General features: G+C 20.9%; 3 protein-coding genes across 3 annotated transcripts in view; 2 read left to right on the forward strand and 1 right to left on the reverse strand.

The window, feature by feature from the left end:
- Positions 1–1,670: 1,670 nt before the first annotated feature.
- On the forward strand, positions 1,671–5,606 carry PF3D7_0909400 (exoribonuclease, putative; the record flags this gene model as incomplete). Its single annotated transcript, XM_001351930.1, has 1 exon — positions 1,671–5,606. The coding sequence occupies one exon, from the start codon at positions 1,671–1,673 to the stop codon at positions 5,604–5,606; it is 3,936 nt and encodes a 1,311-aa protein (XP_001351966.1).
- A 2,471-nt stretch (positions 5,607–8,077) lies between these two features.
- On the forward strand, positions 8,078–9,547 carry PF3D7_0909500 (subpellicular microtubule protein 1, putative; the record flags this gene model as incomplete). The annotated part of the gene is made up of 1 exon (XM_001351931.1): positions 8,078–9,547. The coding sequence occupies one exon, from the start codon at positions 8,078–8,080 to the stop codon at positions 9,545–9,547; it is 1,470 nt and encodes a 489-aa protein (XP_001351967.1).
- Positions 9,548–10,737: 1,190 nt separating this feature from the next.
- Positions 10,738–12,500, reverse strand: part of PF3D7_0909600 (conserved protein, unknown function) — a gene marked incomplete at both ends in the record, with an annotated part of 2,136 nt that continues 373 nt past the window's right edge. Inside the window, 2 exons of the mRNA XM_001351932.1 lie at positions 10,738–12,293; positions 12,491–12,500. The exon at positions 12,491–12,500 is cut by the window's right edge and continues 140 nt beyond it. Of these exons, the coding sequence (XP_001351968.1) occupies positions 10,738–12,293; positions 12,491–12,500 (1,566 nt within the window). The remainder of the gene's footprint in view (positions 12,294–12,490) is intronic.

Below are 12,500 nucleotides of genomic sequence, written 5' to 3' on the forward strand. Positions count from 1 at the left end.
TTTTTTGTATTATATAATATATTTATATATATATTAAAATATATATATATTTATAATCCCTCTATATTAAATATATATAAATATATATATATATAATTTATTATATGCTGCTTTCTTTATATGTATGTTAAAAATTATTATAATTATATAGTAATAATAATATAATTTATTAATTACCATTTTTTTTAATATAAAATATCGTTCCATATATCAAGGAAAAACCTTTTAAATATATAAATAATTATAATATATATATTATATTTATATATATAATGAAAAATAAAGTATATTTATAAAATAAAGAATATACATAAGATCATAATATAATATTATTAAATATATATATATATATATATATTATATATTATATAATAATTTAATTTTTTTGTAATTATATATATATATTTTTATTATTTAAAGAATTATTAAATAAAAAATTTATAATTAATAAAATTAAAAAATGACAAAGTATTCATATTTTATTAATTTTTAGATTATAATATATTATATATATTGTATATTTATTGTAAATTCATGAAAAATTATGATAATATTAAATTATATATATATATATATATATATTTTTATATGTTTTATTTTCTTCATCTTTTGAAAAATATTTTTATTATAAGATCATCTTTTTGTTTTATACTTTTATCTTCTTCATTTTTTTTTTCACATATTGTTGAATATTTTAAAGATATCATTTTGTTTTATTTTTTCAACTTTTCTTTTTTTTTTTTTTTTATTTGTTTATATATAAATATATATTTAGATAAAAAAAGATATATACACCTTTTTTTTTAAGATAATTTTTAAACATTAATCTATGTATATAAATTTTGTAAAGAAATTTATGTATACATTTTTATTTTTGTTATATATGAATTATTTTTATTTAACAAAAATCAAATTGTGTTATTCTTATTAAGCTAACATAATGAACAAACAAACAAACAGACAAATAAATAAATATATATATATATATATATATATATATACATATAAATATATGAATAATGGTATATATTATATATTTTTTTTTGTATTTATATCTATTTTTTTATTTTTTTTTTCATTGCATATTCTATATAACATAATATTAGTTAACCACCCAGTCTAAGGTGTATATATTACGACACATAATATATATATGAATATGTTATATTGTAAAATTTAAAAGAAATAATTAAATTGTATTTTTTTTTTTTTTTTTTTTAAATATTCAATAAAATGAGTCTTTGAAATGTAATGAATAAGACAATATATCTTCATTAATAATAAAATAAAAGAAAATAAAAGAAACCTTTTTTTTTTTTTTTTTTTAATCCTTTATATAAAAATATAAAGAGGGCATATTTTGAAAATATATAGCATTTTTTTTTATACTTTGAAAGAAAACAAATAGGGAACAGCAAAATTAAAAATATATTAAATATATATATATATATATAATAAAAATATTTAAAACCAAACAAAAAAAGAAACATATAATATCAATAAATAATTAATTATATATCTAGTTATAAATATTATAACAATAAAATTTGACCATAAGCATATATTTTTTTTTTATAAGAGAATTATTTATAAGTTCTTGTAATATATATATATATATATTGATACACATATATATAATATATATATATATATATATATATAAGTAGAATATGGGAGTACCCACCTTTTACAGATGGCTAGTTACAAGGTATCCAAAAATAGCCAAAGCAGTTTACGAGACCAGAGATAGTGATGTATATTCAAGAAGAACAAAATATGATGAGAATGGAGAATATTTTAAAGTACACGATTTAAATGATTATGTTAATAATACAGATGAATTACATTGTTCAGATAATATCAATGGATATTTTGATAATATGTATTTAGATATGAATGGAATTATTCACCTATGTTCACATAGCGATAATAGTAAAAGAGCAAAAAGTAATGAAGAAATATTTCTTAATGTTTTTTTATATGTAGAAAGATTATTTGATATTATAGAACCCAAGAAACTTCTTTATATGGCTATTGATGGTGTTGCACCTAAAGCAAAAATGAATCAACAAAGAAGTAGAAGATTTAAATCTATATCGTGTTCAGAAATAGAAAAGAGAGCATATTTAGAATTAAAGGAACGATTTATAGCTGAAAATAAAATGGTACCTGAGGAAACAACCTATTGGGATAGTAATGTTATAACTCCAGGTACTGAATTTATGCATGAATTATCTATTGCTTTAAAATATTTTATTGAACACAAAATTACAAATGATGAAAAATGGAAAAATGTTGTTGTTATATTTTCTGATTCTAATGTATGCGGAGAAGGAGAACATAAAATATTTAATTTTATAAAATCGCAAAGAGCACAACCAGGTTATGATCCAAATACTAGACATGTAATACACGGAATGGATGCTGATTTAATTATGCTTTCTTTAGCTAGTCACGAACCATATTTTTATATATTAAGAGAAATTATTGATTTAGATCCGAAATCAGAAGAAAAAGAAAAAACGAAAAAAAAAGAGTATGTAGGTATGCTTAAAAGTTATGATGATTTACATTTCTGTACGAGATATGCTAAAAAAGAAAAAAAATTATTTAATAAATATAATGATCCAAATTATGCTAATGTTACCATTAGTAAGAATGCGTCACTTAATTATGAATATTGGAATGAATTGCAAATTCTCGATTTAACCATATTAAGAGAATACTTATTAAAAGATCTGTTTTTTGATACAAGCTTTAATATGGAAAGATGTTTAGATGATTTTATATTTATTTGTTTTTTTTGTGGAAATGATTTCTTACCTCATTTACCATCCATTTCTATAGCAGGAGGAAGTATAGATCAATTAATATTATTATATCAAAAGGTTCTACCAACATTAGGAGATTATTTAATTAATGAAGGTTCTATTAATTTAAAATCTTTTACAAAATATATATCTTTCATAGCAGAGGTGGAAAGGGAAACCTTTGTTTCTCAATATGATTTCAAGAAGAAAAGAGAAAAAAGGGAATTACAACAAAAGGATTCATTAAAAAGAGCGAAATGTGTAGATGATCCAACAGATCAGGTTCTACAGTATTTAGAAAAATCAGATGTAAACAACAAGACAAATAAAGCTCAACAAGGTGAAATTAATACTCATAAAGAACCTAATAGTATGTTACCAAATAAATCGGAAAATATTACAACTCCTGCAACTAGTCTTGTTTCAAAAAAAATGTTATATGAAAGTAAAATTCAAAGTATGCAGCCTATGAGAAATATTAAGTATAAAGATAAGAAAGGTGAAAAAAGTATTAATTTTCTAGTTCGCCCTGTATCAAATGTTGAGAAACCTATAAATAATGAGCAAGAGGAAGATCACTCATTGAATAGTGATTTGTTACAAAAAGGTGAAACATTTGTTAATAATGATACATTACAAGATGGTGATACCCTACAAAATAATAATAATAATGATAATAATAATGATAATACTAATGAACATAATAATAATAATAATGATAATAGTTTATTTTCTAATAACGATATATTCTCAAATAATGATGCATGTTCAAATAATGACACGTGTTCTAATAATGATACATTATCGAATACTGAGGTGTTACCAAAAGATTCTTATGATGAAAATAAAAAATTAGATGATATTAACGAATTCAATTTATTATTAAAAGAAGCTATTAAAAAAGCAAACGAATGTGAAAATCCAAAAGAGGATGTAGAATTAGGAGGAGATGAAAATCCAGATATTATAAGAATGAAATATTATAAATCTAAATTTCATTTAGATGATAATGATGCTATAGAAGATTTTATTAAAGATGTTGTTTATAAATATGTTGAAGGATTAGCTTGGGTTCTGGCATATTATTTTCAATCTTGTCCTATGTGGCATTGGTATTATCCATATTATTATGCTCCATTATCATCAGATTTAATTGTTGATAATATAACCTTTAATTTTGAAAAAGATGAACCATTATTACCATTCGAACAATTATTATGTGTCTTACCAGCTAATTCAAGCCATTGTTTACCAAAAATGTATAAACAATTAATGTTACATAAAGATTCACCTATTATCGATTTTTATCCTCATACTTTTAAAGAAGAACAAAATGGAAAAAAATATAAATACCAATGGATTATATTACTTCCATTTGTTGATAAGGAGAGAATAATTAAACACGCAAGACCTTTACATGATACATTAAATAATGATGAAAAAAAAAGAAATAGGAGGGGTCTCAATAAAATATATGTTAGCTCAAATCATCCATTATCGAAAACAATAACAAAATCTATTAAAAATTATTTAAAAGAAGTTAAAGAAAAGGAATCATTAAAAAATGAAGATGCATTAATAAATATGCAAAATAAAGAAGATATTGAAAATTTCCATAATGCTGAACGAAATGAAGCTAATATGAATGATGAACAACAAGATAATGAACAAAAGGACACTGTAAGTAATAATAATAATAATAATAATAATAATGAAAATCAAAATATAATCAACAAAAATGATAACAATAACAACAACAACAACAAGAACAATACATATGATGTTTATTTTAAAAATATGAATATAACCATTCCAATAACTACCAACAGAAATATTAATCTCTTTGGATATTTAAATTGTAAACATGAAGAAAGTGATGTACATATACTTAAAAAAATATTTAAATTCTCATCGAACTTTTCATCAACTTGTAATAGTGCTTTCTATTTACAACCAGAATTTGAAAAACATTCATCAGCACTCTTGAAGAACCATATTAGACCCAAAAATGTTTTAAATGTACTAGATATAAATAACGAAGAAAGAAAATTAAGATTTAACGCACCAGCTGCTAAAAGGATGATTTTAAATAGTTTAAGCAATAATCATCCACAAATCTATTCTTTCACGAAATATAACCAATCAAGAAATCAAGAAACGAATCATCATTATCATAATCCTAATCATTATTCAAATGATCCTAGGTTAAATAATGCTTACCATTATAATAATAAAGTAAGAGATAATATGCAAAATTATAATAATAGTGCAAATTATAATTATACAAAGACACCAAAAAATTATAATTATCATCATAATCAAAATTTCCAAGATCAAAATTATAATAATAACTTCCCAAACTTGTCACATAAAAATAATAATATGTATCAAATGCCAAAAAAAAATCTCACATATTCACATGAACATAAAAAAGATGTAACTTATAATAATTATAATAATTCTAGAAATACATATAATAAAGATAACACAAATTACGAATCCCCATATAACGTGTCATACAATTCGCATTATAATAATAATAATTATATCAAGCATAAAAATGATCCCAAGTCATTCTCAAATAATAATATATATAATAATAATCCCGCTCATAGTTATCATCATAATAATTATAAAAACTATAGTAATAATTATCATAATTACCACAACGAAGGAAATTATTATAAAAAGGATCCCTACCATAACAACAGCAGCAATAATAATAATAACACAACTGGAACCAATAAAAAAAATAACTACTATAATAATAGATCAATGCCTTATAAGGATAAATGATATTGAAGAACAAATCTATGAAATAAATATATATGTGTATATATTTTTTCTTTTTCTTATCCCTTTAGAATTAATTATTATGTATTTAGCCTTATACATAAATATATATATATATATATATAAGGTATATATCAAAAACACAATTTTTAATAAATTTATTATTATATATTTTATTATATTCCATTAAGAATGGAAATCAAAAATTCATTTTGTTACATGTCTTTTTCATTTTATTTCTATGTTATGTATAACTTGTTAATAAATTATATGAAATTAAATTATTAACAAAAAAAAAAAAAAAGAAAAAAAAAAAAAAAAAAAAAAAAAAAATGTTATTTGTATAAATACTATAATATATAATATATAAGTGTTTCTTTTTAATTTATAAGAATTTATTTTTTTAATTTATTATTTCCCTACTTTTTCACATGTTTTATTTAATGTAATATTGTGAAATTGTTTTTTTTTTTTTTTTTTTTTTTTAAATATTTATATATAAATATATATATATATATATATATATTTTTTTCTTTTTTTTTTCTTTTTTTGGTATTAAATCTGTGTATATGTAAATATATATATTATTATATATATATATATATATATATATATATTATATACATATATACCTTCATTAAAGGGGAAAGATTTGAATATTTTTTTTAAAGAGGAATTAAATAAATAAAAAAACTATTGTACTGAATACAAATTAAATAATTTACTATTTTGTTTTGTATAAAAGATGAAATCTATAAAATAATAGAGGAAAGCTAAAAAATAACAATGCTAAAAATGTAGTTCTACAAATATATTTATGTATTTAATTTGAAATAAATATGGAAATTTATCTTTATTTACTTCGAAAGGAAAAAGTAAATAGGTCTGTAAATATGAATACTCATAAATTATTTATCATGCTGAACCTGAGAAGTATAGAAGAAACTTAACAACACGATCTAATCTAATCTAATATAATATATATATAAAGATCATATTTAAAAAATAATATATATATTATATAAAAATATGTCTCTTTATACATTAAAAGTATTAATTATATTTTGTGTGTTTGAAAGGATTATATAAATTACCATCGTGCATTTTATTTAATTATATTTTATTTTATGTATAATTTTATTTTTTTTTATGAACGAGTCAGGTTATATTTTTATATTTTAGCTATAAATTATGAACAAAAAAAAAAAAAAATAATAAAAAATAAAATAATACAATAAAAAGATAAATAACCTGTCTTTATTATTAGTTGATTAATTAAACAATATGTACATTTATATATTTTTTTAAGAAATACTGATTTGGTTGTACATGTGCACTATATAACTTCATATGAACAACAATAATTCTATTTTTAAAAATGAATTTTTTTTTTTTTTGATTATTAAAATCAAAAGAAATGGGAAATTAATACTTGCTCGTTGGATACAATAATATAAGTGTTTTATACATTTAAAAATAAAAAAATTTACATTAGTCTTATATAGTATCTACATTTTTAAAACTTATATAATAAGTCATTATAAAAATTAACATATATAATATATATTCAGAAAATTTAAAGCATATATTCCTTGACAGTTTTGTTTTTTTTTCATTTGTTTCATTTCATTTTATATTTATTTACATGTCCATAATTTTAACGGAAGTAATTTTATACTTTGTGTATATATATATATATATATATATATATTTTTTCAAATGTGTACACGCACAAATATAACATTAAAAAAAAGGAACAAAAAAAAAATATATATATATATATATATATATATTTACTTATTTATTTACATTTAGATTTACTCATTTAAGCATTTAACATGTGCAATAATATAATATAGGTTTGTTCTTTTTATAAACATAAAATTTATCCATGTTCATCAATAGATGGTCTTATATATATATATGTAACTAAATACATTACGTATATTTTCTAAATATATATTATAAATATTATAAAAAATCATTGTGTGTTATATTTTTCCATAAATAAGACTTATAAATAGTGTCCAATTTTATTTCAATTTAATTAATTATATCTTTTTTTGAAATATTAATATATTTATTATTTAAATTAATACATAATTCATATTATATTATCTCCTCTTTATGTTAATGTTTATTTATTTTATTTTATTTTTTTTTTTTTTTTTTTTTGTTTTTTCAAGATTATAATATATAGAAGAATTTTTTTTTTAATATTATTTTTATGAGTCCTCTGTTATTTAAAAAGATCGTTGTGTTTATATATATATATATATAATATGCACTACTATAGTGAATCACGTCTCTTTTACACCTTTAAATATTATTTATAAATTTTACATATCCATAAGATAAATACATTTATTTGTTCTATAAAGATTGTTTTATAAATATTTACATATTCTTCATAAGAAAAGAAAAAAAAATTATAATATAATACATTATAATATAATATATAAGTGATTTAAGAGATGGAAGTTATAACAGAAAAACCAAAAGTACAATTTAACTTTTATGATGAACAGAACAATAGCTATAATAATAGTACTGACTATCCAGAATTCTCTAAGGATAGTAATATAGATTATCAGCCTTATGTTTATACAAATAGAAAATTTCCTTTAGATAAAAATAGTGAACTAAGAAGAAAAGAATCTCCTAGTAGAAAACCAGGTTTATGTGTCGATGAAATATGTACGTGTGGATTTCATAGATGCCCTCGAATTATAAAATCGATACCTTTTGAAGGAGAAAGTAATTATCGAAGCGAATTTGGACCCAAAGCTTTGCCTGAATTGCCCCCTCAAATTTATATGAAACCACCAAAACCATTGCCTTTTGAGGGACAGACTAATTACAGAAGCGAATTTGGTCCCAAACCTTTGCCTGAATTACCACCTCAGATTTATATGAAACCACCAAAATCATTGCCTTTTGAGGGAGAAACAAATTACAGAAGTGAATTTGGGCCCAAACCTTTGCCAGAATTACCGCCAAGGATAGAAACTAAATTAGTGAAACCATTACCTTTTGAAGGTGAAAGTAATTATAGAAGTGAATTCGGTCCAAAACCTTTACCAGAATTACCACCTCAGATTTATATGAAACCACCAAAATCATTGCCTTTTGAGGGTGAGACTAATTACAGAAGTGAATTTGGGCCCAAACCTTTGCCTGAATTACCACCTCAGATTTATATGAAACCACCAAAATCATTGCCTTTTGAGGGAGAAACAAATTACAGAAGTGAATTTGGGCCCAAACCTTTGCCAGAATTACCGCCAAGGATAGAAACTAAATTAGTGAAACCATTACCTTTTGAAGGTGAAAGTAATTATAGAAGTGAATTCGGTCCAAAACCTTTACCAGAATTACCACCTCAGATTTATATGAAACCACCAAAATCATTGCCTTTTGAGGGTGAGACTAATTACAGAAGTGAATTTGGGCCCAAACCTTTGCCTGAATTACCACCTCAGATTTATATGAAACCACCAAAACAATTGCCTTTTGAAGGAGAAAGTAATTATAGAAGCGATTATGGACCTAAACCTTTACCAGAATTACCCCCTAGAATTGAGATGAAACTCCCCAAATCGTTACCCTTCGAAGGTGAGAGTAATTATCGAAGCGAATTCGGGCCCAAACCGTTGCCTGAATTACCACCGAAAATATATATGCAGCCCCCAAAACCATTACCCTTTGAGGGTGAAAGTAATTACAGGAGTGAGTTTGGTCCTAAACCATTACCTGAATTACCACCAAGACATGAAACTAAATTAGTTAAACAGTTGCCATTTGAAGGAGAAAGTAGTTATAGAACAGAATATATACGAAAGGTTCTTCCTGTTTGTCCAGTGGAATTATTACCTAAATATCCTACACCTACCTATCCATCTCAACATGTATTTTGGGATAGAGAAACAAAAAAGTGGTACTAAAAAATATATAAAGAAAAAGAATATAATATAAAATATATATATATATATATATATATATATAGTATAAAAAATATTGTTTTTATTTGTATAAGATGCTTGTTATAATGTATTATTTATTTATTTATTTTTTTAATTGAACTTAACTATTTTAGAAAAATTGAGTAAAATTGTGTTTTGTGTGATACATATTTTAATGGATTGTTCCAGTTATATATATATATTAATGTATATATGTATTTATTTATTTATTTATTTATATATTTTTATTTTTTTCTGCGTCTATATGAATGAATTGTTTATTTTTTGTCCAAATAATTATATATATATATATATATATATATATATAATTTTTCTTGTTTCTTAAACCAATGTTTTATATTAAAGTAGCTAGATTTATAATTTTTTTTTATTTTTTTTTTTTTATATTGGAGTTAGAAAAATGAACGAAAAATTAAAAAAATAAATAAATTAATAAATATATCAAATAAAAATTGAATTTTTCATTCTATAAAATAAACATATATATATATATATATATATATATATATATATATATATAAACATATACACCTTTTTGTACTAAGATTTCTTTAATTTAATTTGTTTAAAAATGTATATGATATATTCATATAATAATAATTATCTCAAATGTGTACCTTCAAATTTGATAGATATAATTAAAACAATTAATGGAAGGAGTGTTTTAAGAATATGTGACATGGATATATTATGTAGATGATAAAAATATAAAGAAAAATTATTTACACAGAAAAATTTTGGATACACATTTTATGATATGGTAAATGAATATTTAAAAAAAATATATTTAAATTTTGTAATTATTCACTTTAATCTACGTATTAACTAAAAAATAAAAAATTATATGTAGGGGAATAAAATTGTATACAAACATGTATAGAATATTTAAAATATAAAAACAAAAAAAAAAAAATTTTAGAATAAATAAAATTTCAAGGTTTTTAAAATGTGGAAAATATATTGAAATTATATTTTATGAAATATATATATATATATATATATATGTAGAAAGATGGTTATATAATAAATGTTTTTTTTTATTTTTTTATTTTTTTTATTTTTTTTCTTTTTTTCCTTTTTTTCTTTTTTTTCTTTTTTTTCGTTTTTTTCTTCTTTTTTTTTTTAATATGCTTTAATTTGTTCGTTCACAGTTATAATTCATGGTTCGTATAATCAATGTTAATATGTTTTTTTGCATAGTCCTTAATATGGATAATATCTTCTCTTGATCTTATTTTTTTAAGTAATATATTTAATTTGGTTACTAATAAAACAACATCTGTAATGGACATTTTATTCATTTGTTTAGAAACATCTCTTAATACATCAAGAAAAAAAATTTCTTTCAATTCGTAGGATTCTATTTCTCTAGAATTTTTAATGAGTCCATATATAAGAAATTGATAAATAATATAATTTGGATCATCCTTATTTAAATATAATTTGAAAAAATCCATCAAAGGGTTAAATAAGGCTTTAAATTTGGAACGTTCATAAACAGTATATAACATAGTTATAAAAATATTTTTTAAATTTTCTAAAGCATATTGATAATTATTTGGATTAATATCACCCGTCTGTGCAAAGTTTGTAAGTATAGATGTTAATGTATTGGTAACATTAGATTTCACTATATTATTATCGTCAAATTCGTATTCGTTTATAACAGCAAAATAATTAGTAACTAATACTTTATATTGTTCATAAAATTTTTTATTTAATTTTAATAATTTCTTGATATCTTTTATCATAATATTTATTTGCGTTTCATAGGATGATGTATATTCATTCGATATATATATTTTATAACGATTTTGTGGAGGGTTCATAATACTCTTTGGATTTAATGTAATTACATAAAATGGTGATTGTTTCATTTTATTATAAATATATATTTTTTCATTAGCTTCGTATTTCTTTGTTTTTTCATTGTAATATTCATTTAATATATGATAATTTTCGTTTTCATTCTTATGATCATTATTTGTAGTATTACCGTCATTATCTACGTTATAATTTTTTTGCTTTTCTACTTTTTTAATATTGTTACTACTTTGTTCTTTTTTTTTTTTTTGTTCTGATTTGTACAGATTAAAGAATTTCTTCTCAAAGCTTTTTGAAAAATCAGCTTCTCCAATAAAATCGTAGTATTCGAATATTGCTGTTTTCATTTGATGATTTAAATTATCCATTAATATAACAAGAGTAGAGGAATCTAAATAAGGATAAATATAATAAAGTAATGCAACGGGATATTTATGATTAACGATAAGAACATCTATTACTTCGTTATTTTTCTTTTGGTATATTTTTGAAATTAAATCAAGAGTATCAAAAATATCTTCTTTTTTTGATTTGAATATATTAGATGAACCTTCATTCTTATTATTCGTTATTGTTTTTTTTTTACAATAAAATTCTACGCCTTCTAAATATAGAAAACATTTATTAGGTTTATGTAGAAAATAATTTTTACATATTTCTATATCTTCTTCAATAAATATACCATTATCGGGTTTATCAAGAATTAAGGGAGCTACACTATTCAATCCAATTTGTAAAATGAATAAGTTACTGTCTGTGTATTGTTTAATTAATCTTTTTGTTGTAAAAATGAATTCTTTATTTTCTCTTTCCCACGTTCTTTCTATGATGTCTTCTATCGTTTCAATATCGGAGGACGAGACATCTTCCGACCTAAAGATATCTAAAATGAAAAAAATAAAAAAAAATACATACATAAATATATACATATATATATATATATATATATATATATATATATATATATATATATATATATATATATATATATATGTATATATATGTATAATTATGTTTTATTACATATATTTCATATTTCATATTTCATATTTCATATGTTTTCTCTTGATATCTCTATACCTAACGATGT

Source organism: Plasmodium falciparum (genome assembly GCF_000002765.6).
Source record: "Plasmodium falciparum 3D7 genome assembly, chromosome: 9".
Lineage (NCBI taxonomy): Eukaryota > Apicomplexa > Aconoidasida > Haemosporida > Plasmodiidae > Plasmodium > Plasmodium falciparum.